This window comes from Ovis aries, chromosome 2 (genome assembly GCF_016772045.2).
Source record: "Ovis aries strain OAR_USU_Benz2616 breed Rambouillet chromosome 2, ARS-UI_Ramb_v3.0, whole genome shotgun sequence".
NCBI lineage: Eukaryota > Metazoa > Chordata > Mammalia > Artiodactyla > Bovidae > Ovis > Ovis aries.
The window spans coordinates 105,877,744-105,904,938 of NC_056055.1; the positions used below are offsets into that span (position 1 = coordinate 105,877,744).

A 27,195-nucleotide genomic window follows, 5' to 3' on the forward strand; every position below is an offset into this window, starting at 1 on the left:
TGATGGGACCAAATTCCGTGATCTTAGTTTTCTAAATGTTGAGTTCTAAGCCAACTTTTTCACTCTCCTCTTTCACTTTCATCAAGGGGCTCTTTAGTTTTTCTTTGCTTTCTGCCATAAGTGTGGTGTCAGCTGCATATCTGAGGTTATTGATATTTCTCCCACAATCTTGATTCCAGCTTGTGCTTCATCCAGCCCAGCATTACTCATGATGTACTCTGCATATATGTTAAATAAGCAGGGTGACAATATACAGCCTTGACTTACTCCTTTCCTGATTTGGAACCGTCTGTCATTCCATGTCCAGTTCTAACTGTTCCTTCTTGACCTACATACAGATTTCTCAGGAGGAAGGTCAGGTGGTCTGGTATTCCCATCTTTTGAAGAATTTTCCAGTTTGTTGTGACCCACACAGTCAAAGGCTTTGGCATACTCAATAAATAAAGTAGAAGTATATATATTTTTTAAAACTCTTGCTTTTTAGATGATCCACTGGGTGTTGGCAATTTGATCTCTGGTTCCTCTACCTTTTCTAAATCCAGCTTGAACATCTGGAAGTTCATGGTTCATGTACTGTTGAAGCCTGGCTTGGAGAATTTTGAGCATTACTTCGCTAGCGTGTGAGATGAGTGCAATTGTGCAGTGTTTGATTCTTTGGTGTTGCCTTTCTTTGGGATTGGAATGAAAACTGACCTTTTCTAGTCCTGTGACCACTGCGAAGTTTTCCAAATTTGCTGGTATATTGAGTGTAGCACTTTCATAGCATCATCTTTTAGGATTTGAAATAGCTCAAGTGGAATTCCATCACCTCCACCAGCTTTGTTCATAGTGATGCTTCCTAAGGCCCAGTTGACTTCACGTTCTAGGATTTCTGGCTCTAGGTGAGTGATCACATCATCGTGATTATCTGGGTCATGAAGATCTTTTTTGTATAGTTCTGTGTATTCTTGCCACCTCTTAATATATTCTGCTTTTCCTTTTAATTCTGTCCAACTCTAAGGATCAGAGAATCAATTGTCTTACACATAGAGTAGTGGGGTCACTTGATAATAGGCAGTTTTATATTTGGGATGGGAGGACCATGCATTGTGATGGGTGTTGTTCAGTTATTTTTTTTTTTAAGGAAAAAAAATTAAGGCAGTTTTATTGGATATGTTCAAAAGATCTCTGCAAAGTTTATGCCATTTTGGAATTTTTTCGTATAGTTCTGAAATAAATATTTTCATCAAGCATACAGATTTTATTTATTAGAGGATGGCCCCTTCAACCAGGAGTGCTGTATTGACTCTACTAAGGTTTAGCTAGTTGAAGGACATTGGATACACATAAGCCTGGTTCAGACCCTAACACTCTCACCTACTCCTTGCTTGGCCCTGGGTAACTCACTATGCTCTTTTGTGTCTCAGATACGTTTGTATTTGATTATTCTCTAAAGAAGGACAACATTTTCTAATCATCTGGAAATATATAATTGAAGGAAATCCAACTTGCTCAGAATGTAAGAGTTAGAGATGGGAGCACAGTGGCTTTCTTTATCTACAAAGTTCAATTCTCCAGATTAAACCAGTTGTGAACCAAAAATATGTAGGAAAAAAATCCAGACAGTTCTGAAAAGCAAGACCTGAGCTGCACACTGACAGAAATTTATGTAACATTTGCATCCTATCTAAAACTTTCTACATAACATTGAATTCGTATTAGTTAGTTTAAGTAACCTGGAGATGATTTGAGGTATATGGGAAGATGTGCATAGTAGCTTATACGCAAACACTGCAACATTTTACATAAGGTCATGAGCATTTGTGGATTTTGGTATTCAAACCACTTCCCCAAGGGACAACCATATACTGAAGGCCAAATAAATGCAGAAATGCAAGGAAAATCAGTCAGTCACTAAAAGAGGGAGGAAAATGTTGGGGCAGGTATTATTTTCTACAAGGGCAAAGGCATCTAAGTTCCCTCATTTTTGGGATTACAAGGTAACCAACTCCCAAGTTCAACCTTCCTATGTACAAATTTTATAAAAAGTATGTACCTATACGAAGAATACCTATACACAAAGTTTTACAGGAATATCACACATTTGTAAAAATGAGGAAACTGGTACTAGCACAATGCCTGTTTATCAACACTGATGTTACATTCTTCCTTGAATAAAATATTAATAAAACACATAATCTGCTGACATTGTTCTACACACTTAGGAGACATAAGAGAACTAATTAAGCCTAAATAATTTGATGGTCTTGAGTACAAATTTAGACAGAGGGGTTGAGGCAAAGATGCACAGTAGGTATTTGTAAAATTGCATTCACCATTTCACATAAAATGTCCACTTTTATTTATCTAATGAGTATCCAACCGTCTTTGTCAAATCATTAAAGTACACAGACTGCCTGAAGTAATGATATCAAGAACAGCTGGACAAACTGGAAAAACAGAAGAAAATGAAGTCACCTTTGAGGGTCGTAGAACACCCTGACCAAATACAGACTTCATAGTAGGTCCTGCTGCTGCTGCTGCTGCTGCTGCTAAGTCGCTTCAGTCGTGTCCAACTCTGTGCGACCCCATAGATGGCAGCCCACCAGGCTCCGCCATCCTTGGGATTCTCCAGGCAAGAACACTGGAGTGGGTTGCCATTTCCTTCTCTGATGCATGAGAGTGAAAAGTGAAAGTCAAGTCACTCAGTCGTGTCCGACCCTCAGCGACTGCGTGGACTGCAGCCTACCAGGCTCCTCCATCCATGGGATTTTCCAGGCAAGAGTACTGGAGTGGGGTGCCATTGCCTTCTCTGATAGTAGGTCCTATAGAAATGTTAATTGCCTGATTCTGCTGCTGCTGCTGTGGATAAGTTGCTTCAGTCGTGTCTGACTCTGTGCGACCCCATAGACGGTAGCCCACCAGGCTCCATCGTCCCTGGGATTCTCCAGGCAAGAACACTGGAGTGGGTTGCCATTTCCTTCTCCAATGCATGAAAGTGAAAAGTGAAAGTGAAGTTGCTCAGTCGTGTCCGACTCCTAGCGACCCCATGGACTGCAGGCAACCAGGCCCCTCCCTGCATGGGATTTTCCAGGCGGACCTGTCATATCCTGGACCATGTGCCCATTTCTGCTCAATTTTTTAAAAACCTTGGTTCTACATTTGATGTCTTTTCTCTAGAATCAGTTTTCTTTTCCTCTTGGAATTTTATTTTCATGAAAAGAAACAGAAACCTCCTCTCTCCTCACACTTCTATACTTATTCCTACCCAATTCTGTTAAACCTGTCAACAATGTGAAGTCAGCAAAAAAGAAAATTTTTGTGTTTAGAATTCCTGAATGATACACGCACTAGTGTTCTGGTTGCAATTTGCTTGGATTACCTAAGCCACTTTCAATCCACTGAACCAGTAGCTGTCTCATTACACTGCTATTTATCTTTCTTTTTCACTCTTACATCAACTAACTCTCAATCAATCCTATGGAAATGTCAGAGTTTGGACATCTGTCTGATTTACTGATTTATTAGTCACTCAGTCGTGTCTGACTCTTTGCAACCACCTGGACTGTAGCCCACCAGGTTCCTCTGTCCCTGGGGATTCTCTAGGCCAGAATACTGGAGTGGGTTGCCATTTCCTCCTCCAGGGGATCTTCCCAACCCAGGGATCAAACCCAGGTCTCCTGCATTGCAGGCAGATTCTTTACTGTCTAATTTTAGCCATATCTTCTTTTAAGCAAGCATGCAGACAACCCATACAACACTCAGGTTATTTTACCACTGCAACTCCTTTTCACCTCTGACATTATCTTATTAGCACCCATGACTGTATTGATGCTTATATAAAAAATCGTAACTATTACTCAATATGTTTATTTGCTATTCAATCTTTCTAATTTTCTCCAATTTTTTTTTTCCATTTTACTTTTAATCTTCATGGTTACCTCTAGGCTCCATCACTTTCAACCACTGTCACCTAAAATCCTCAACTCAAACTAGATTAAACCTTTTTGCTTACTTTCCTTATTCCTACAACAAACTGTCAACACTGCTGGAAAATAGAGTTCTAGTGAGGGGATGCGTCAAAGGAGGAAATTACCAATCGGGATGACATAGTCTGATACTTTAGACTAAAGAATGAAGTAAAAAAATATTTCAACTCTTTATGCTTGCAATAATTTGAGTTTTGTTTTTCATATTCTTCACTTTCTGATTCTAAATTCCTTCATCAATACATAGGGCTTTCAGTTGAAAGCTCCATTTTCTTTGTTTTCTCAAGTTGTAATTATTACATTTCAAAAATGTTAGTTTTGACTGTAATTCCAATAATTCTGCATTTTGTGGTGTTTAATACAGGATCTGGTATGATACTTTGTGTTTGCTTTTTTGTTGCAAATTCTTGGTGGGAGACTTGTTTCAGGCCAAACACTATTGTCACCATTAAAGTGACCTGAGTTCCTAGGGTACTTGGATACTTTTCTAGTACTAAATGGGAGGAATATTTCACAAAATCTTAAGAACCCAGGAGAAGAAAGCATGGTCACTAAATGAAATTTTCGAGGCTGGTATTTCTAAACGGTAACTATAGTCCTAATATGCTGGTTTATTCTCCATGTCTCTCTTGGTATATATTTTAGAATTGTTATGGAATATGAATTACTGTGATTAAAAAATGAAGTATTTATGAGTATTAGGAACAGATAGAGTACTGTTGAGCATGAACTTAAGTAGCATCATATCATCAGAATTTATTCCTAATATCTCATCTTACAAGCAGGCAGCAGGAGAACAAATTCCAAAGGATATTTAAGCAATACTACATTTCCCCCATTACATTATTTATACAGTGAGTAGAGAGGCCACATCTTCTGAGAGAATATAACAGTATCATTAATGACGCACTGAGGTGTACAGTGGTACAGAGCCTGCCAAGTAGGCTGTTGTACATCATTTTTCATAAATTCTTTTTGTCTCCTCACAGTTTGACCAAATTCATCTATCTTTTGTACCCCAGTTACCACATCCCTCCTCACTTTCATGTATAGCTTAATCTACTCTTATCCAGAATATGAATAACATAGTTTTGTGGCTCTCCACCAAACGAACCAGAGTAAAATATGAAATAATCAGTGCCATAGTTCCCTCTCACGATCTAAATACTTGGTAAAGACTCATGTGTGTGTGTCTTCAGACGTACATAAATGCTGGTGCTACTGATCTATACAATCAAATTCTTTGTATGACTTATCAGATGAATTAGTAATTCCCGTGGTCTTTTCTAGCTATAGCCATGTCCATAGAGTTTGTAAAGCTTATTTCTATGGACAGAGTTTTTTTTTTTCAGACCTCATGTGACAAAGAGAAATCTAAACCCCTTTCTGTTTTGACTCTGATTTGATTAAATTCTGGATTTAGCTGCTCAGTAGCAAGAGTCTCCTAGTTCTACAGATGGTGACAACTAGCTAAAGCCCATCCTCACTGTGGCTCCAACATTTCTTTCAAACTTTAATTTTAATTACTCTTCAGTATGAATAAATTGGTATGTATTCCTGACTCTCAACCACTGAGCTCCAAACATACATTATAAGCACTTTAGTTTCAATACTTTGATCATTCCCCTACTTCTTTTTAGGTCACTGAATAACTCAGAGACACTTCATGTGTGCGCATAATTAATCTCTTATGGAAACATTGTCATTAAAAAGGTCAGCTAAATTTAGAAGAAGAAAGAGTTGAGTAAGGGAACAATGTGGGAATAAATTTAACAGGCAAATTTACTAAATGGCAGTTAAAACTTGATGTCATAAATTACTGGTAAATAGCAGGTTGGCTGGAGTAAACAAGGGAAGCAAGATTATTGATAATCCTTGCGATTTTATGTCTGGGACCCAGAGAAGGTCATTGGCAGGTCTACAAGTCTGGAGTCTGCTGGTTTCTTTCTGGTACCTTTCCACATTAGGATGTCTATATCTGTACTATTTCCAGTATTGGAAAATTTCACTTTCTCTCTGGCTTTCATCACAACTACTTTTAAAAATGGCCAAATTGGCTGTGACTTTGTTCATCTCTCTATTATTTCACTAGGTCTGCTCTAACAAAGTATAGCAAAATGAGTGATATAACAGAAATTTATTGCCTTACAATTCTGGAGACGAGAAGTCCAGTATCAGTGAATAGTCCGATATCAGTATCAACAGAACCACAAAGTTCTATTCCTTCTGAAGGCACTAGGGAAGGCTCTATCCTACCCTTCTCTCATAGGTCCTGGAATTTCCCTGCCTTGAGGCTGCATAATTCAGTTTTCATATGATGCTCTCTCCTGGTCCAAAACCATTTCTTTAACTAGGAAACCAGTGATATATACAGTCTGTCAGCTTACAGCTATTCATCATATTCTCTTATAAGCCTTTGTATATCTGTGGAAACTATTGTTATTTCTCCTCTTTCCTTTTTTAAATGATGAAAGTATGGTAACACATTTACAGGAGACTTGGAAATGCAGAACAAAATTACATATAATTCCACTATATATTACAATTATTTTGTAAGTAGATAAATTAATATTTTTAGTTGGAGTTTTGTTATCAAACTCTCAAAAATTAATAGAGTGGATATACAGAAAGGTAGAAGGATACATTAGACATGAAAAGCACCATGAACCAATTCAACATGATTAAGATTTATACAATTTTCACACAACAGTAGGATACACATTCCATTCAAGTTCCCATAGATTATAAACTAGGAGACATTGGATCTTATTCAGGGACATAAAACAAGGTGCAAAGAGTTCATGGTCTAAAGGTGTTGAAATCATACAGAGTTTGTTCTCTTATCGTGAAATTATGTTAGAAATCAATATCAAATGATGTTTGAAAATAACCCACATATTTTCGAGTGCAATGTGACATTTACTAAGAGAGATCTTTGACTTAGCCATTGAAAACCTCAATGAAGTTAGAAGACTGGAAAAACAGAGGGTGATGGCAAAGAAGAAAGCATTTACGTGAGAAATTAATATCAAAATGAGAAATTAATATCAAAGGTACTTAAAAAACCCCATGTATTTGGAAATTAAATGTCCACCTTTAAATGATAAGTGTACTTAAGAAACCCTAACAAGGAAAATCAGAAAATATTTCAAGCAGAATAAAAATGAAAGAAGAACTATGGATGGAGGTTTATAACATTGTACAGGAGGTGGTGAACAAAACCATTTCAAAGAAAAAGAAATGCATGAAGGCAAAAGGGCTGTCTGAGGAGGCCTTATGAATAACTGAGAAAAGAAGAGACGCGAAAGGCAAAAGAGATACAGCCAACCGAAGGCAGAGTTCCAGAGAATAACGAGGATAGATAAGAATACCTTCTTAAGTGAAGAATGCAAAGAAATAGAGGAAAGCAATAGAATAAGAAAGACTAGAATTCTCTTCAAGAAAATTGAAGATACCAAGGGAACATTTCATGCAAAGATAGGGATAATAAAGGACAGAAATGGCAAGGACCTAGCAGAAGCAGAAAAGATTAAGAAGAGGTGGTAAGAATACACAGAACTACACAAAAAAGGTCTAAATGATCGGGATAACCATGATGGTGTGGTTACTTACCTAGAGAGCCAGACATCCTGGAGTGCGAAGTCAAGTGTGCCTTAGGAAACATTAATATGAACAAAGCTAGCGGAAGTGACAGAATTCCAGCTGAATTATTTAAAATCCTGAAAGATGATACTGTGAAAGTGCTGAACTCAATATGTCAGCAAATTTGGAAAACTCAGCAGTGGTCATGGGACTGGAAAAGGTGAGTTTTCATTCCAATCCCAAAGAAAGGCAATGCCAAACAATGCTCAAAGTACCTCACAATTGCACTCATTTCACATGCTAGCAAGGTATTGCTCAAAATCCTTCAAGCTAGGCTTCAACAATATGGGAACCGAGAACTTTCAGATGTACAAACTGGGTTTAGAAAAGGCAGAGGAACCATAGAAAAAGCAAGAGAATTTCAGAAAAGCATCTATGTCTGCTTCATTGACTACACTAAAACCTTTGACTATGTGGGTCACAACAAAATATGGAAAATTCTTAAAGAGATGGGAATAACAGAACACCTTATCTGTCTCCCAAGAAACCTGTATGCAGGTCAAAAAGAAACAGTTCGAACCCTACATGGAACAACTCTCTCCTAGCCTGTAGAATTTCTGCTGAGAAATCAGCTGATAGCCCAGTGGTAGTTTCTTTGTAGGTTACTTTCCTTTTCCCCCTGACTGCCTTTAAATATTTTTCTTTGTCATTGACTTTGACAGCTTTTAATCTGAGGTGACTTTGCCATTGATTTTAACAGTTTTTAAAATTTTTATTTATTTATATTTTTAAAATTTTTTATTAAAAAATTATTTTATTTTATTTTTTTACTTTACAATACTGTATTGGTTTTGCCATATATTGATATGAATCCGCCACGGGTGTACATGAGTTCCCAATCCTGAAACCCGCTCCCACCTCCCTCCCCATATCATCTCTCTGGGTCACCCCAGTGCACCAGCCCCAAGCATCCTGTATCATGAATTGAACCTGGGCTAGTGACTCGTTTCATATATGATATTATACATGTTTCAATACCATTCTTCCAAATCATCCCACCCTTTCCCTCTCCCACAGACTCCAAAAATCTGTTCTATTCATCTGTGTCTCTTTTGGTGTCTCGCATACAAGGTTATCATTACCATGTTTCTAAATTCCATACATATGTGTTAGTATACTGTATTGGTGTTTTTCTTTCTGGCTTACTTCACTCTGTATAATCAGCTCCAGTTTCATCCACCTCATTAGAACTGATTCAAATGTATTCTTTTTAATGGTTGAGTAATACTCCATTGTGTATATGTACCACAGCTTTCTTATCCATTCATCTGCTGATGGACATCTAGGTTGCTTCCATGTCCTGGCTATTATAAACAGTGCTGCGATGAACATTGGGGTACACGTGTCTCTTTCAATTCTGGTTTCCTTGGTGTGTATGCCCAGCAGTGAGATTGCTGGGTCATATGGCAGTTCTATTTCCAGCTTTTCAAGGAACCTCCACCCTGTCCTCCATAGTGGCTCTACTAGTTTGCATTCTCACCAACAGTGTAAGAGGGTTCCCTTTTCGCCACACCCTGTCCAGCATTTATTGCTTGTAGACTTTTGGATCACAGCCATTCTGACTGGTGTGAAATGGTACTTCATTGTAGTCTTGATTTGTATTTCTCTGATAATGAGTGATGTTGAGCATCTCTTCATGTGTTTGTTAGCCATCCACACACAACTCAATTCCAGAAAAATCAATGATCCAATAGAAAAATGGGCCAAAGAACTAAATAGACATTTCTCCAAAGAAGACATACGGATGATTTTAACAGCTTTTTAATGCAGTGTTTCTTGCAGAAAGAAGGTCTTTTTGTATTGAGGTAATAATTAGCTGTTTTCTTAGCTTCACAGACCTGAATATCCAGTTCCTTCCTCAGGATTAGGAAGTTCTCAGTGTTTACTTCTTTCGTTTCTCTGCTCTCTTCTCCCCACCTTCTCCTTATGTACTAATGTTGCCCTTCTTGATAGAGTTTGATTGTTATAGAATTTCTTCATGGTTTTTAGATCTTAATTCTCTCTCCTCTACAATCTGTATAATTTCTAGATTTCTATCTTTTAGCTCATTAATTCTCTCTTTCATATGGTCTGTGCTATTTCTAATGTTTTCTAATGCATTCTTTATTTTAAAACGTTTATTTGCTTATTTATAGTCTGCACTGGGTTGTCACTGCTGCGTGTGGGCTTTCTCTAGTTGCAGGGAGCAGGGGCTACTCTCTAGTTGCAGTGCATGAATTCTCACTGAAGTGGCTTCTTTTCTGAGGCACAGGCTCTAGGGTGCGTGGGCTGCAGTAGTTGTGATGTATGGGCTTATTTGCTCCACTGCATGTGGGATCCTCTTAGACCAGGGTTTGAACCCACGTCCTCTGCATTGGCAGGCAGACCACCAGGGAAGGCCTCCAATGCATTCTTCATCTCACGTATTGAATTCTTCAGTTTCCAAATTTCTGTTTAGCTCTCTTTTCTAGTTTGAGTCTCTTTAGTAAAGTATTCCTTCTGTTCAGTAATTTTATCCTTGAACAAAATTTCTGAGTTTTCTTGTAGCTCTATGATTTTTTCTTTTTTCTTTTTTTTTTGGTGACAGCTACTTTGAATTCTCTCTCAGATTGCAGTATTCCATGAGTTTAAGCTTAAATCTGGTTTCTGGAGAATTGTCATTTTCTTTTCTGTGACACTGTGTTATGCAGGTTCTTCATGGTGCTCGATGAGTTGTTCTTCTGCCAGCACATGTGAAGTAGTAAATAATGTTCTTTTAAAGTAAATCTTTTTTTTAAAACTTGCTTCTACTGAGTCAACAGATTAATAATTAGATGCCTTTTTTGTTTTCCAATAGGTGGTGCTATTGAAGAATTGATCTGATGCTTTTGAACTGTGGTGTTGGATAAGACTCTTGAGAGTCCCTTGGACAGCAGGGAGATCCAACCAGTCCATCCTAAAGGAAATCAGTCCTGAATATTCATTGGAAGGACCGATGCTAAAGCTGAAACTCCAATATTTGGGCCACCTGATGTGAAGAACTGACTCATTTGAAAAGACCCTGATGCTGGGCAAGATTGAAGGCAGGAGGAGAAGGGGATGACAGAGGATGAGATGGTTGAATGGCATCACCGACTCAATGGATGTGAATTTGAGTAAACTCTGGGAGTTGGTGATGGACAGGGAAGCCTGGCATATTGCAGTCCATTGGGTCGCAAAGAATCAGACACAACCGAGCGACTGAACTGAACTGAACTGAACTGAACTGAGGTGTGCTGTATAGTACAAGCTTTTATTTTCTCTTACCCGTGCTGCCTCTGGTTACATTTTAGAATTGGCATGTTTTACCCTCTACCACCTCTGTCAGATGTGTTGCCTGCTGCCCTCCTTGCTGTTTGTGCCCCCAGGGCCAGTGATGCCTCACCACAAATGGTGTCACTGACTGGGCTACCAGGATGGTGGTTTTTCCCAGCCACATCTGGGGTCTACTTGGTCACAGACTCTGCCACTGCAAGGTGGGGAATAGAGGGAGTGGAAACAAGTATTCCAGGTGTCTCAGCCATGACCAGGATTTTCGGGCTCAGAAACTGCCGTGATGAGCAGCAGGGGTGGAATCATGGGCACCTCCACAACGGGCGGGGCAGAGTTGCAGGCTCCACCACGCCTGCTGTCAGGCTTCCCGCGGCTGCAGGCGCCACTCGGCTGTACACTGGGTGTGGTGTGGGTGGCTTGTCCTAACGCTGCTCGGCTCGCTGGGACTGTAGGCTCAGCCACCATTGCTGGGGGTCACCACTTCCACTGTTTTGTGCTTCCAGCTGTTTTGTATGGTCCAGGTCACCTACCTTTAGATACACGATGTGTAGGATTTTCTCATAATGGGGTGTGTGGGGCAGAGGCGCCTTTGTTGAGTTACAGATGTTTTACTGCTTATAGATAGAAGAGGAGAGACAAAGGGAACATCTCATGCCACCAAGATACTGACATCACTCCTGTATTTTCTTCATTTTGATATAATTATAAGTGGTATTACTTCTTAATTTCTGTTTCTGATAGTTCATTATTACTGTATAGAAATACAACAGATTTCTCTATCTTAATTTTGTATTCTGCAAATTTACTCAATTCATTAGTCCTTAGGATTTCCTGTGTATAGTATCATATTACCTGTAAACAGTGATGGTTTACTTCTTCCTTTCTGATTTGGATGCCTTTTATTTCTTTGTCTTGCCTATTTTCTCTGGCTAAGACTTCCAATACTATGTTGAATAAAAGCAATGAGTGTGGGCATTCTTGTCTTGTTCCTGATCTTAGAAGAAAAACTTTCAGCTACTCATTGTTAAGTGTGATTTTAGCTGTAACTTTGTCAAAAATGGCCTTTAATATGTTGAGGTACATTCCTCCTATATCCATTTTTATCATAAATTGACATTGAATTTTATCAATAAAACTTTATCAGATTCTTTTCTCACATCTTTTGAGAGCATTATATTACTTTTAAACTTTGTTTTGTTAAGCTGGTATATCACATTGATTGATTTGCAGATGTTGAATCACACTTACATCCCTGTAATAAACTCCACTTTAATCTTGGTGTATGAGTCTTTCGTGTGTTGTTGAAGTTTGCTTGCTAATGTTTGTTTGTTGGCCTCGCTACATGGCATATGGGATCCTAGTTCCCAAACAAAGGATTGGGCCTGTGCCCCCTTCTCAAGAGCCCCAGCTGCTGGACCATCAGGGAAGTCCCACTTGCTAATACTTGGATGAGTAATTTTGCATCAGTGACATCAAAGATATTGGAAATTTATATATATAATAAATTTATTATGTATAATATATCTTCTATAAATGGTCTCCTGAATTGCAGGCAGATTCTTTACTAACTTGATTTTGTTATCAGGATAGTATCAGTCTTATAGAATGAGTTTGAAAATCTTTCTTTTCAGTTTTTTGGAATAGTTTGAGAAGCAGAGGTATTAATGCTTCTTAAAATGTTTGATATAATTCACCTGTGAAATTATTAATATCTAGTCCTGGACTTTTGTTTGTTGGGATTGTTTTGATTACTGATTCACTTTAATTACTTGTATTTGCTCTGTTCATATTTCCTATTTGTTCCTGGTTCAGTTTTGGAATTTTGTGTGTTTCTAGAAATTTATCTGTTTTTTTCTAGGTTTTCCAATCTGTTGTATAACTGTTTGCAGCCGTCTCTTATGATTATTTTATTTCTGTGGTATCACTTATAACGTCTCTTCATTTCTGATTTTATTTGAGCCCTTTCTCTTTTTTCTTTATGAGTCTGGATAGAGATTTGCCTATTTTGTTTATCTTTTCAAACAAAGGGCAGGCTTTTAAGCCAGTTTCATTAATATTTTCTTTTTTAGTGTCTATTTCTTTTATTTCTACTTTGATTTTTATTAGTTCCTCCTTCTTCTAAAGTTGGGCTTTGTTTATTTTTATTTTTCAAACTGTTTAAATGTAATGTTTGATTGTTTACCTGTGATTTTTCTTATTCTTTTGAGATAGGTCAATATCTCTATAAACTGTCTCTTTAGAACCACTTTTGCTGTGTCCCATTGATTTTTAGAAGATTGGATTTCCATTTTCGTTTGTCTCAGGTATTTTATTTGGGTGCCCTAGGTAGGGTGGGAGCCACCTTGAGAGGGGTCCAGTCCTAGGTAAGGTTACCTGCCTTGGGAAATAAGAGCTGCTTTGGAGGCACGTTGACTAGCCTGGGCTGTCTGCTGTGTGGGGCTGAGCAAGAGGCCATGCCAGTTCCAGCTGTGGTCACCCACCAGAAATGGTGGGATAGGAGCGTCTTTGACCACACACTGTATGTGTCTGTGTGGATGCTGCTTTGGAGAGGTGGTGGTCAGGTCAGGGAAGTCTACAGGGGAACACCAGGGTAGAGTGAGCAGTGCTAGCAAGGTAGATGATGAATGTCAAAAGTGGTGCCCACCAGTGCCAGGCCGTAATAGCTGTTTCTTGATCTCATGTTGAAGTTCCTGAATATTCCTAGCAAACCACCCTTGTATGCTGACCACACTCTATTTTCCTGTCTCTGTCTCTTTTTATTCACTAGTATTTATTGTTGTGGCAACTTAGTAGCTCAGTTGTGTCCGACTCTTGCACTCTTGTGGACTGTAGCCTGTCAGGTACCTCTGTCCATGGGGTTTTTCCAGGCAAGCATACTGGGGTGGGTTGCCATCTCCAAGGGATCTTCCCAAGTATTACAATACACCAGACAGTATCCCTACTTCACAAGACCCTTGTGATAATTAGATATAACTGTTACAGAGTGCCTGGTGTATTGTAGGTACACAAAAATGACATAAAAATTTGCTCTACTTCTGAGGGGACCTGTGTTCAGTTGGTCCGTGAATGGTGGATTGGAGTCTCTTTCTGGCCAGGAGTTGATGCTGCCTAATCTTAGCTCTAGCAGATATGACAGGTGTTTGCCAGGACCCACAATTACTTCTAGAAACAACAGTAAATACAACCAATTATTCCCATTTCTTGGCTCAAGCAGCACCATCTTTGTATAATAATAACCCTGCACGAGGACTAGGACAATCTCTGTGAAATCTGACTCCTTCGGTTGAGAGGCAAAGTATTCACACAGGTGAAATCTCCTAAAGGACTGGATCAGTCCTTGTTGGTCAGTATTCACACAAATATCTTGTCTCTCTTCTGTGAAATCAGGAACAAGGGAAGGTATTTCTGGTAACTTGAACTTGATCCCCGTGACCACACTCTGTCTCAGTATGACATCATCAAGGCCTATGCCAGGACTTTCAGATTTATGTTTTCATGCCTGATCTTTCACTTAACCTCTGGAATCATTTTGGCTGAATATCTCACATCTCCTTTTAAATATTTGTTAGATGTAAAAAAACAACACCCTAATAAGTTAGAAAAATGAAGATGTCTCTCAAAGGATGAATGGATAAATAAAATGTGGAGTATACATACAACGGAAAATTATTCAGACTTTAAAAGGAATAAAATTCTGACACATGCTACATGGGTAAACTGAAGATATTACACTAAGTGAAATAGTCGCCCTTGCCGGAGGAGACAGATGCAAAAAATAATGCCAAAGCTGTGTCAAAGAGTGTACTGCCTATGTTTCTTCTAGAAGTTTTACAGTTTCAGGTCTTATATTTGTCTTTGATCCATGTTTATTTTTATTTATAATATGATAAAGTAGTCCAGTTTTTTTCTTTTGCATCTAGCTTTCCAGTCTTCCCAACACCATTTATTGAAGGGACTATCTTTCCCCCACTGTATGACCTCCTTTGTCGTGGATTAATTGCCTATATAAGTGTAGATTCATTTCTGGGCTCTATATTCTGTTTCATTGATCTGTGTATCAGCTTCTTTGCCAGTACTATACTGTTTTGATTACCACAGTTTTGAGTATAGTTTAAAGTCACGGAGTGTGATAACCCCTGTTTTGTTCTTTTTTATGGTGTTTGCTGTTTGGGATCATTCATATTTTCATACAGATTTTAGAATTATTTATGTGAAAAATTCTATTAGTATTTTGATAGGGATTACATTTAATCTCTAGATTATTTTGGAGTGTATCATCATTTTAGCAATTTTAACTATTCCTTTTCATAAAGTTCTTGTGAAAGTAATGGTATATATTTCTTATGTTTTTGAAGATTTCACTGAGAAGACTATTTGACCAATTCTCTGAAACACTAATTAAACCTCTTTAATATATTTATTTCTAATGTTGATTTGGTAGTTTGACTTGTACAATAAACTTTTTTATTTATCTAAATTGTCAAGTTTTCATTTTTTCATTATACATGTTCATTTGTGATGTCCCCTTTCTATTTATGCTCATGGTAACCTGTGTTTTTTTCTTTATTTTCTTCATGAGTTTTGATATTTTAAGTTCATTTAATGAACCAAATTTTCTGCTTGCTGAGTTTCTCCATGTGCATTTGTTTTAATTTCATTGATTCCTTCTGCTGATTTATTATGGCTTTCTAATTGCCTTAAATCTAAAGTGTTATTTTTCTAACTTCATGACATATAAGGTTAAATCAATGCATCTTCAGTCTTTTCCTTTTTTTTTTTAAATTCAGCATGTGTATATAAGGCTGTGAAAGTGAAAGTTGCTCAGTCGTGTCTGACTCTTTGTGATCCCATGGACGATACAGTCCATGCAATTCCCCAGGCCAGAATACTGGAGAGGGTAGCTTTTCCTTTCTCCAGGGGATCTTCCCAACACAGGAATCAAACTTGGGTCTCCTGCATCAGGCGGATTCTTTAGCAGCTGAGCTATATACTACTGTACCTCTCCCATAAAACACTGCTTTAGTGTAAATACTGTGTAATTTACATATATTGTAGTTATTTGGATTTCAATTCAAATTATTCCTTAATTTGTTTTAATTCCTCCTTGACATATAATTATTTGGAAATATATAGTTTATTTCCAGTTGTGATATTGTGATTTGTGATAAGACATATATATTTGAGCTTAATTCCCTGTTTCTGTCACAGAGCTACTAAAAACCTTGGAATTTTTTAAGGGTTGAGAGGAATAAAGTTGCCCTTTGTTTCGTTAATGAGGGCGACTTTCAGAAAGCAAACCTTGTGATTACCAGGTAGAAATTTTCAATCTCCCTCGCCTCTCACCTCCATGGAAGGGAAAGGGACTGGGGCTTGAGGTCAATCATCAATAACTAATAATTTAATGAATCATATCTAAGTAATGAAGCCTCCATAAAACTCCACAAGGGTGAAGTTCAAAGAGCTTCTGGGTTGCTGAACGCATAGATTCAAAGAGAGAGGTGCACTTGGAGAAGGCATGGAAGCCTTTCACCCTTCACATGTATCTTGCCCTATGCATTTCTTCCATTTGTCTGTTTCTAGTTATATCTTTTGATCATAAGCTGGTAATTTAGTAAGTGAAATTTTTATCTAAGTTCTGTGAGCTGTTCTGACAAATTAACTGATCTCAAAGAAGTGGTCATTGGAACGTCCAACATATATACAGCTGGTTGGTCAGAAACACAGGTTACAGCCTAGACTTATGATTGGAATCTGAAGGAGGGGAGAGCAATCATATAGGACTAAGCCCTTAACCTCTGGGATCTGACACCATCTCAAGGTAGTATTAGAATTGAGTTGAATTGTAGAACACCCAACTGGCCCAGGAGAATTGCTTGATGGTGTAAGAAACACCCCACCCTCTACACGCATTGAAGTTGGGTGCAGAATGTTAATTGAGGTCAGATGTGGGATTAGAGTCAGAACTGTTTCAGACAGTTGGAGTTTTTCTAGTTATCTTTAAAGCTATTAGGGGCTTCCCTGGTGGTGCAGAGGTTAAAACGTCTGGCTGCAATGTGAGAGACCCAGGTTAAATGGCAACCCACTCCAGTATTCTTGCCTGGAGAATCCCATGGACGGAGGAGCTTGGTGGGCTAGAGTCCATGGGTCGCAAAGAGTCGGACACGACTGAGCGACTTCACTTTCACTTTCACTTAAAGCTATTGACTTTCAGCTTAACTATAATGTTTAGAGAAAATATACTTTCTAAAATTAAAACCATGTGAAATTTGTTGAGACTTTCTCTTTGGCCCATCATAAGGTTGACCTTGATAATAGCTCATATGCAGATGAATTAAAGTGAATTTAGCCATGTTTGGTTAAATTATATCAAGTTTATATAACTATTATATCAAGTTTGTTAACTATGTATTGAAAATGTCCTGATCTTCATATACCTATTTTATCAAGTTTGTTTTTGTGTATCTTTGTGTGCTTGCTCGGTCATCTCAGTTGTGTCCAACTCTTTTCTGGCCCCATGGACTGTAGCTCACCAGGCTCCTCTGTCCATGGGATTCTCCAATCAAGAATACTGGAGTGGGTAGCCATGTCCCCCTTCAGGGGATCTTCTGGACCCAGGGATCGAATCCATCTCTCCTGCGTCACCTGCATTGCAGATGGGGAAGCCCTTGTACAACTTTGTATATCTATCATATCAAGTTTGTTAACTATGTATTGAAAATCTCCTGGGCCTGCAGGGTTTATTTTCTACTCTTTTTGTTACTATTGAGAGAACTGTTTGAAAAGTGCCCCTGTTGGTGATTGTAGATTTGCTTATTTCTGTACTTCCCTGTCTTTATTAATGGATGCATATACATTTAAGACTGTCATATCTTCCTGTTAATTTACTTTTTATCATCACAAAATATTGCCCTTTCTTTGTCATAATGCTTTATGCCTTAAAGTCTTTGTCATCAGATATTAAAAGAATTGTTATTGTTGTTGTTTAGTCGCTAAGTCATGTCCGACTCTTTTGCAACGCCATGGACCATAGCCTACCAGTCTCCTCTGTCCACGGGATTTCCCATGCAAGAATACTGGAGTGGGTTGCCATTTCCTTCTCCAGGGGATCTTCCTGACCCAGGGATTAAACCTGCGTCTCCTGCTTGGCAGGTGGATTCTGTACCAGTGAGCACCTGGGAAAGCCCATTAAAAGGATTATACCAATTTAATTTGGTTAACATGTGCATGAAAATTTTTTAAAGTTTTACACTCTATGTCTTTGCTTTTAAATTGTTTCTAATAAACTGCATAATGCTAGAAATTATACTTTGTTCACTCTGAAATATGTCAATCTTCTGTTTGGTTGGTGGTGTGGTGGTTTCGTCTCTAAGTCATGTCTGACTCTTTGTGACCCCATGGACTGTAGCTTGCAGCGCCTTTGTCCATGGGATTTCCTAGGCAAGAATACTGGAGTGGGTTGCCATTTCCTTCTCCATTTCTACCTGGTTAATGTGATCCATTTTACACAGATCTTGTATCCACCAGTCATCTATTTTTTTATTCCACGTCTGCATTATGCTTGTTTTCCCCTCACTTGCCTGTATTTGTAGAAATAAATGTCATTTATTATGCCTCTTGTTATAATACATTTCTTAAGTGTATAATCCTTTTGAATGATTACCCTAGATTTGCAACATGCATCTACACATCATATAGTATAATCCACATCCTTAAGTTACCTCTTCCCAGTACTGCTAGAAGCTTAGACCTTTTATCTCTATTTACATACCTCCCAACTTTTGCTCGGAGAAGGCAATGGCACCCCACTCCAGTACTCCTGCCTGGAAAATCCCATGGAGGGTGGAGCTTGGAAGGCTGCAGTCCATGGGGTCACTGAGGGTCGGACACGACTGAGCGACTTTACTTTCACTTTTCACTTTCATGCATTGGAGAAGGACATGGCAACCCACTCCAGTATTCTTGCCTGGAGAATCCCAGGGACGGGGGAGCCTGGTGGGCTGCCGTCTCTGGGGTCGCACAGAGTCAGACACGACTGAAGCGACTTAGCTGCAGCAGCAGCAGCAGCAACTTTTGTGACAAATATATTTGCATCTACCTCAACATTCATGTTTCTTTCTGGTATCATGTTTCTCCCGACTGGAAAAACAAAACACCCCAAAGTGGTATTTCTTTGAGTGTTAGCCTGCTGGCAATGATTTGTTTGCCAAAGGAAAGTTTTGTTTTTCATTACTGAACAGTATATTCACAAACAAAAGAATTGCAGTTTAGTAACTTCTCAGGTGGCTCAGTGGTAAAGAATCTGCCTGCCAATGTAGGACACACAGGAGACGTGGGTTCAATCCCTGGGTTGGGAAGACCCCTTGGAGGAGGAAATGGCAAGCCACTCCAGTATTCTTGCCAGGAGAATCTCATGGACAGAGGAGCCTGGTGGGCTGCAGTTCATGAGGCCGCAGAGGATCAGACATGACTGGATGGCTGAGCACAGCAGCACACACAATTGCAAGTTACTGAGTAAATATGTTATTTCAGTGTCTTCTGCACTCAATCATTTTTGTTGAAGTTAATAATCTCTTTTATTGTCATTTAAGATACAGATTTTTAAAAAATCTCTGGCTGCTCTTAAGATTTCTCAGTGCCTCTTGTTCAATAGTTTTATTATGATATGGTTAGGTGTGTATTTCCATGTGCTTGTTCTGCTTGAAGTTCATTGATTTCCTTAAAGCAGTAGGTTAATATATTTCCAAATATATTTTCATACTTTGGGGAAACTCTCCTTCATTATATGTTTTTTATTACCTCAATTCTTTTTCCTCAAATGATGCTCCTTTTTAGTGTTTTCAGATTTATTGATCTGTTTCACACATCATTTCTGTATTTTAATGTTTTTTCTATGTTGTTAGTCACTGATTTTTTTTACTAACTTTTTTTTTTTAAAATTAGTTAACTAATTTAGGTAATTTTACAATGCAGTCTATGATTCAAACTGTCCACTGATTTTCTGAATTTAGATATTTTATTTTTAAGCTCTAGAATATGTATAGAACAAGTCTGCATAGATGCCAATTTTCTGGTGAAATGAATCTACCGTCTTTCATGTGGTCTTGTTCATTTTTCTTCTAGTTTCTCTGAAATAGTAGTCATAGGTATTTTTCTTCATTATCATCTTTTCCACTCTTTGGGTCATTCTTCAGCTGGCTTCTATCTTTGTTTTTACTCTTTGTTGTTGTTTTCCCTTTATTATTGACCTTTTTTCCTTTTATATATGTAATAATGCTTTATTGTATGCTAGGAGGAAGGCATGGCAACCCATTCCAGTATTCTTGCCTGGAGAATTCCATGGACTATAGTGTTGCAAAGAGGCAGACACAACTGAGCGACTTTCACTTCACTTCACACATGTTCCATATATAAGGAACCACAGGAGTTCAGAGTAGACGTACCTTCAACTTGAGAAGTTTATATTTTTTCTCTGTTTGGAAGATAGGCTGAATGATAACTTAATACAACAGAGAATTGACTTTGGTCAGAAATAAGTGTAGCTTTGGAAAAACATATATACCTTACTGTACTTTCTACTGGGAACCCATAAGCCTGTATTTTCTCAGCTGCAAAACCAATGGGTGACTATGTTCTAATACTTAAATCTTCAAAACTAAATTCTCTAGCTTATACCTCAAGCTCCTTCAAAATCAGCCAAATGTTTTAAAGGGAAGAACTTACCTGTTCTTGAGTCAAACTCCATTCCACTAGGCCTTCTCTCCCTAACTACAATAGACTGCAGATAACGCTGTCCTTAAAGACTTCAACCTATTGCCCAGCAAATGAATCTAAACTCAGCAAAAGTGATGTGGGAAAAACTGATTGTTAGTTTGATGCCCTTAAGTGCCTAATTTACGAATCTAGTGTATTCCACACATCAAGAGTTTTTCAGGTTTCTTTTTCTTCAACAGAGGAATTAGAACTGGATAGGTCAAACTTGATCATTAATTAATATTCAAAGTCATCAAGTTACATGGAACAAACATTTCTGTTCCAGGGAAAAACGTACTGACAATTCAAATTGTTTTCTCTTCCTCGTAATTTTTAAATCTTCTAATCTTCATTTCCTCCACATTTCTGTGACTGTTTCAAAGTACATGTCATTTTCAGAAATGTACTTGGCATTGTACGGGTGTTATTTTCAGAAAAATTGCTTGTCTACAGAGACTTACCTAAAATTGAAAGTATCTTTCTTATTCCATTTTATAATTACAGAAACCCAGAAATTTAGAGGCAACTGTTACTACCATTCTGTAATTTTAAAAATTTTGTTGGAAACTTGAGGTAGATTTCAGTAATTTCCCCAAAATAGTTGAGGGCAGTGGTAAAGAAAAACTTAAGCAAACAAACCAAAAAATGGATATTTCTTCAGTCCCACTTTTTTCATTATACCAAGATGAGTTCAGATCAGTCACTCAGTTGTGTCCGACTCTTTGCGACCCCATGAACCGCAGCATGCCAGACCTCCCTGTCCATCACCAACTCCCGAGTCCACTCAAACTCATGTCCATCGAGTTGGTGATGCCATCCAACTATCTCATTCTCTCTCATCCCCTTCTCTTCCTGCCCTCAATCTTTCCCAGCATCAGGGCCTTTTCAAATGAGTCAGCTCTTCGCATCAGGTAGCCAAAGGATTGGAGTTTCAGCTTCAACATCAGTCCTACCAATGAACACCCAAGACTGGTCTCCTTTAGGATGGACTGGTTAGATCTCCTGGCAGTCCAAGAGACTCTCAAGAGTCTTCTCCAACACCACAGTTCAAAAACATCAATTCTTTGGTGTTCAGCTTTCTTTAGAGTCCAACTCTCGTATCCATACATGACTACTGGAAAAACCACAGCATTGACTAAACGGACCTTTCTTGGCAAATTAATGTCTCTGCTTTTTAATATGCTATCTAGGTTGGTCATAACTTTCCTTCCAAGGAGTAAGTGTCTTTTAATTTCATGGCTGCAGTCACCATCTGCAGTGATTTTTGAGCCCCCAAAAATAAAGTTTGACACTGTTTCCACTGTTTCCCCATGCCATTAAGTGATGGGACCAGATGCCTTGGTCTTAATTTTCTGAATGTTGAGCCTTAAGCCAACTTTTTCACTCTCCTCTTTCACTTTCATCAAGAGGCTCTTTAGTTCTTCTTCACTTTCTGCCATAAGGGTGGTTGTCATCTGCATATCTGGGGTTATTGGTATTTCTCCCAGCAATCTTGACTCCAGCTTGTGCTTCTTCCAGCCCAGTGTTTCTCATGATGTACTCTGCATATAAGTTAAATAAGCAGGGTGACAATATACAGCCTTGACGTACCCCTTTTCCTATTTGGAACCAGTCTGTTGTTCCATGTCCAGTTCTAATTGTTATTTCTGACCTGCATACAGGTTTCTCAAGAGTACCAAGATGAGTACTGTAACAGAATTCAGTCAGAAAAAGCATACTTAGTGATTGTAGGGGGATAGAATTGAATATAAGAAATTAGGTACCAAAGCTACTTAGGAACACAGCAAGTAAAGGGAGGCATTGTGCTAGTAACTGGTTAATAGCCATAAAATGCCAATTAAAGATGGTGATTTCATTCATGGAGCCAAAGAGTAAAGAGAAGAGATTGAGATACTTGAATCTAGAGAACTGTAGGACTGGCTCCATGGATCTCAAAAATGAGACTCAAAGCTCTTCCTGCAGGTACTGTTAGGCTAATGCAAAGAATTTGAGACATTGGTAGAAAGATCAAAGACCTGGGGCTCAGTCCTAGCCAGCTCTGCTAGCTTGTTTTAGACCCACAGTAAGGTTGGTCTGGATTGAATTTTGTTTTATTTTCCCTTTATTTTGGATTGAATTTTTTAAAAGGATATTGAAATGAAGTATAATTTCCACTGTAAAATCTGTTATTGAGATAAGACTGACATACAGGAAGCAGGCCACCCAGATTTCCAAGTCCCTGGCATTTACCCTACCACAGATCTGAGGGCTGATACTGCAGAAATGTGGTTCCTATAATGCAGAATACAAAACGGGAAGCAGCTTTGGAGCTGAAAAGCAGTAACTTAAAAACTGGTAAACCATCCATGTGTCATGCCTTTTTCTAGAAAATATACAGAAATAAATGTCAAGAAAAATAAAATTTCTAATTGTTTAAAATAAAGCAGAATAAGTAGGAACATTATAGGAGTTAGGTTTTTTAATGCATATCTATTCAGATACATTTTTTGGGTAGTAATTGTTTTTATTTCCCACGATGACTTGGAGTTTTTTGCTTCAGATTTTCCTCTTGAGGCTGATTTTTCCCCTTAGGCTTTTTCCTCATACAAAGCAACAGAAGACAACATAATAAAATTAACAATGAAATAAATAATGCTATTGCCACGTAAATCTTGGGTATTTTCTTTCTCTTAGGCGGTGGGCCGCTGTCAACACTACCTCCATCGCCTCGTTTTACGCAGTTAGGAGGGTCCCACTTATAGTTGCAGTGGCAGTGATGTTTATTGTTGCAGATCCCCCTCAAGTTACAGAACGTAGGTGAACAATTACTATCCAAGCGAGAGATATGGACACACTTCCTTCCAATGCAGACATGTTCTGGGCCACACTCTGTGCCATCTCTCACTTCACCAATATCAGGCAAGCCCATCCCAAAATGGTAGTCTGTACCCCAGCAGGTGGCATTGTTAAAGCGAGTTCCATGCATTGTAGAATGCTCTGTCAGAAGAGGAATTTCTGCCACATTATCACACTGAATTCTTCCACAGAAGATGTCCGACATATTGCATTTTAGATAGGTAGGGCCTTTGGTTCCACAATTACCAAAACGGTCACCTTGAGTGTTTATTTGCCTGTAGCAGTTGTCGTTTGCATTCTTTGCTGTTTGGCCAAAAATCTGCCTACAGTGTGCATTGCGATCATTACATCTCTTTTCATAGCAGTAAGAAATGTCATTACAGGGAATTCCATCCTCTACATATACATCATCTGGGCACATATGGGATGATCCATTGCACCACTCTGGAAGATCACATTCATTGACCTCCTTTCTACACATTTCTCCTGATGGCAAGAACTTACAGTCCTTGCAACAAAGCCCAAAAGCACAGACAGACCCAAAACTCAGACTGCAGTTTGTCAGACAACAGGCATCTCTTGAACACTGCTGAAAAGATCCACAGTCACACTCTTCTCCTTCTTCAACAACACCATTTCCACAGCGCTTCCTTGAAAATATGTCCTTTGTGTATATAGTGTACCGCAAACATTTTGCCTTCTGTACACCATATCCCCAAAAAAAAGAATAACTACAGTTGCTAAACTTCGCTATTGGTGGGTTGTCATGACGCATTATACATCTATTGTAACCTGCTGAACACACACACAATATAGTATCATGAGTCATTCCCAAATTATGACCTAAATGATGAGCCACTGCAATTCCAATAATGGCCAAGGTTTTGTTTGCAAAAGTAACAGCTGCGCAACTGAAGTGTGGTCTGCACATTCCTGCGATAAAGCCTATACCACTTAGTCCTCTTAATGTCTTCTGCATAAAAATATGTGTAGTATCATGTTCTATGCGAGCATCAATGTTATTAGCCTTCCAGACGCAAAAATCTCTCAGAGCTCTCTGAACAGCATCTATTTCAACAAGGTTTCTTTGAGTCCAGAACTCCAAACCGATTAGTAACACCTTCATACCAAATACCTGATAAATGGAATCCACTATATTTACAATAGCAAATAAATCTTCCTTTACCTTTGAGACATTCTTTTTAAAATAATTATATAGAGTATAGTCCACCACCACTGCCATTTCAACAAAGAATGAATGGATCCACCAGCCTTCAAAATGACTTTGTTTCAGAGTAAAATTACCAGTCTCTTGAAACTCAAAATGCTCTTGCACAAAACCAGGTTTCATAATTGGGAATCGGGTCTCTTCACTCTCCATTTTATACACCAGGTGTTCAAATTTGGTAGAAACAATCATGGGCTTAATTTCATAAACAACATTATTTATCTGTAATAATCCTCGAAAGCCACCAAGACAGGTACTGAGAGCAACAAGGGATTCTGGGTCCCCCTCCACATAACCATGATAGTAGCAGTCATTCTGGACAAAAGGTTGGTCCTTCAGGAGAGCACCCTCTTCTGAGTAGGTGAACACTGGGAGGTGTCTGGACAGCAAATGTTTCTTGACCTTCATGTGGAAAACGTGTCTCTGACCCCCTAAATGCAGGCTGTAAGAGAGCCGACCTGGAGGCTTCATGCCTCTGCTAGTGCCAGTTATCTTCAAAGGAATGACCACTTCTGGGGGACTGTGATATTGAAAATTCTCGGCCTGAGTGTGTCCTGTAAAAAACAGAAACACTCCAAGGCAGTGTAGCAGGGGTACGATCCTCATACACAACAGAGATTTGATCACAGTCATTATGAAGCTACCATTATTGGTTCAGAGAGGAAGGAAGGCAGGGCTGGGAGTCACAGTTGGTCTGGCTCCTTATTCTGAACTGTAGAACTAATCATTAAGTCTTTGTCTTCTGGAAGAGTGGAATCATTAGAACATCGGCACTATAAGTAAAACAAAATACAACATATGGATGGGGATGGTTAGAAAAGGGCCTGAAGGAGAGAAAAGGAAACACATACAATAAAAGTGATTACTGTTTTCATCACGGAATGACTCTAGAAACTGCACAGAATTTGTTTCTAAAAATTTATAAGGCAGAGAGGCACTGGGGGAGTCTATAAGACTGAAAACTGGCCATAGATTTATAGTTATTGAACTTGGATGATGGGCGATTAAGGATCCATTATACTATTCTCTAAATATATGTATATATGTAAATATTTCCACAATAAATAGTTCAAAGAAAAAAATTTTAAGGATAAGGTGACCATAAGTCCTGGATTGCTGGGATTATCCTAATTTACATATGTTAAATTGATATAAGTAGTAACACCTGTTTTTTTCAGCCTCAAGCTATAAATTACTCAATTACCTAAGATACATATTAAAAGCAACAACAGCACAAAAACTCAGTAAATGTCTCCTGTTATTTTAAAATCTGTTCTATAGTACCTACCATTCCCTCCCTACAATAAAATGTTTAGTTTTCTTTTATCTTTCCTACATTACTCTCCTCACTAGACTTGTCATATTAGTAATACTCAAGAGTATTATCTATGTCTTTCATAAATGTTAGTATCTCCTATAAAGCCTAACTAAATTCTTTATATAGTAAATAATGGTCAACTTGACTTTTATTGTTCCTTGGAGTGTTACTGAAAAGCTATTTACATTTGATCACATTTTAATGTAGAACACTGTTCGATATCTGTAACCAATTTTGCTTTTGGAACAAAGTGGTGTAGGCCCATGTTTTTCTGCTTACTTTCTCTAAATACAACTGAATACTCTGGATATAATTAAACGGAAGACAAAAAATACCTCTGAAAGCTAAAAAGCAAAAGACAGACTGACTAGAGCTCTCCAGACTTGAGGAATGGCAGTAGGGTGCCATAGTTCATATTTATCGCAAATTAAGTGCTAGAGAGGTCTTTAATACAGAATCACCATTAGGCATAGACAAAAGCAGGAAAAAAGCCTCAAAAATAATTTTCCTCTCTCTTGAAAAATGACAGAGAATGAAAACCTCAACAAAGAACCAGTAAGATGCTCCAGCATCTACTCTTGAGCAAGTCAAACGTGACTGATTCACCCAGAGTGACAACTTCAGGTATTTGTAGGCCAACTCAAAACACATTCCACAATCAGAGAACTAGTGGGCTGTCCAGCCCACTTGCACTGGCAATATAAAGCCTTGGCAGGCCAGCCTAACCCTCATTCAACATCTAGGTAACAGATCTGCCTTCAGAGGCAGCAGCAAAATCCCAACAATTTGATCCAACCTCAGCTCAACACTATGACAGAGAATGGAACCCTATATTAAACATAGCAGCATCATTCATAAAGCCTGAAATATCCCACCCCTTCACAAAATGACATAGGTGACATAGCCTATTGGCTTCTGTTCTTCACATCTCCAGATCTGAATATGGCCTAGTGACAACAGTTAAATCCAAAATGAAGATTCATTAAAACTGTGCAAAGTCAAAGACAAGAAAATTTGAAAGTGGTAAGAGCAAACATGTCACATACAAAAGAACCACCACAGAACTGTGAGCAGCTATTTCAGCAGAAATCTTGCAAGTCTAGAGGAAGTGGGGTGATGTCAAAATGTTGAAAGGAAACAAACTATCAACTAAGAATGCCATAGTTGGCAAAACTGTCTTTGAA

The 27,195-nt window shown here is 38.4% G+C and overlaps 1 protein-coding gene across 1 annotated transcript; it reads right to left on the bottom strand.

Moving 5' to 3' along the window:
- Positions 1-23,133: 23,133 nt before the first annotated feature.
- Positions 23,134-25,338, bottom strand: LOC101112201 (disintegrin and metalloproteinase domain-containing protein 29). The gene has a single exon (XM_027964778.1). It carries the CDS (start codon positions 25,324-25,326, stop codon positions 23,134-23,136), a length of 2,193 nt encoding a protein of 730 aa, XP_027820579.1. The 5' UTR covers positions 25,327-25,338.
- Positions 25,339-27,195: the final 1,857 nt, after the last annotated feature.

Coding starts and splice junctions, on each gene's coding strand:
- LOC101112201 (XM_027964778.1), bottom strand. CDS start 25,326: ATGACTGTGATCAAATCTCTGTTGTGTATGAGGATCGTACCCCTGCTA.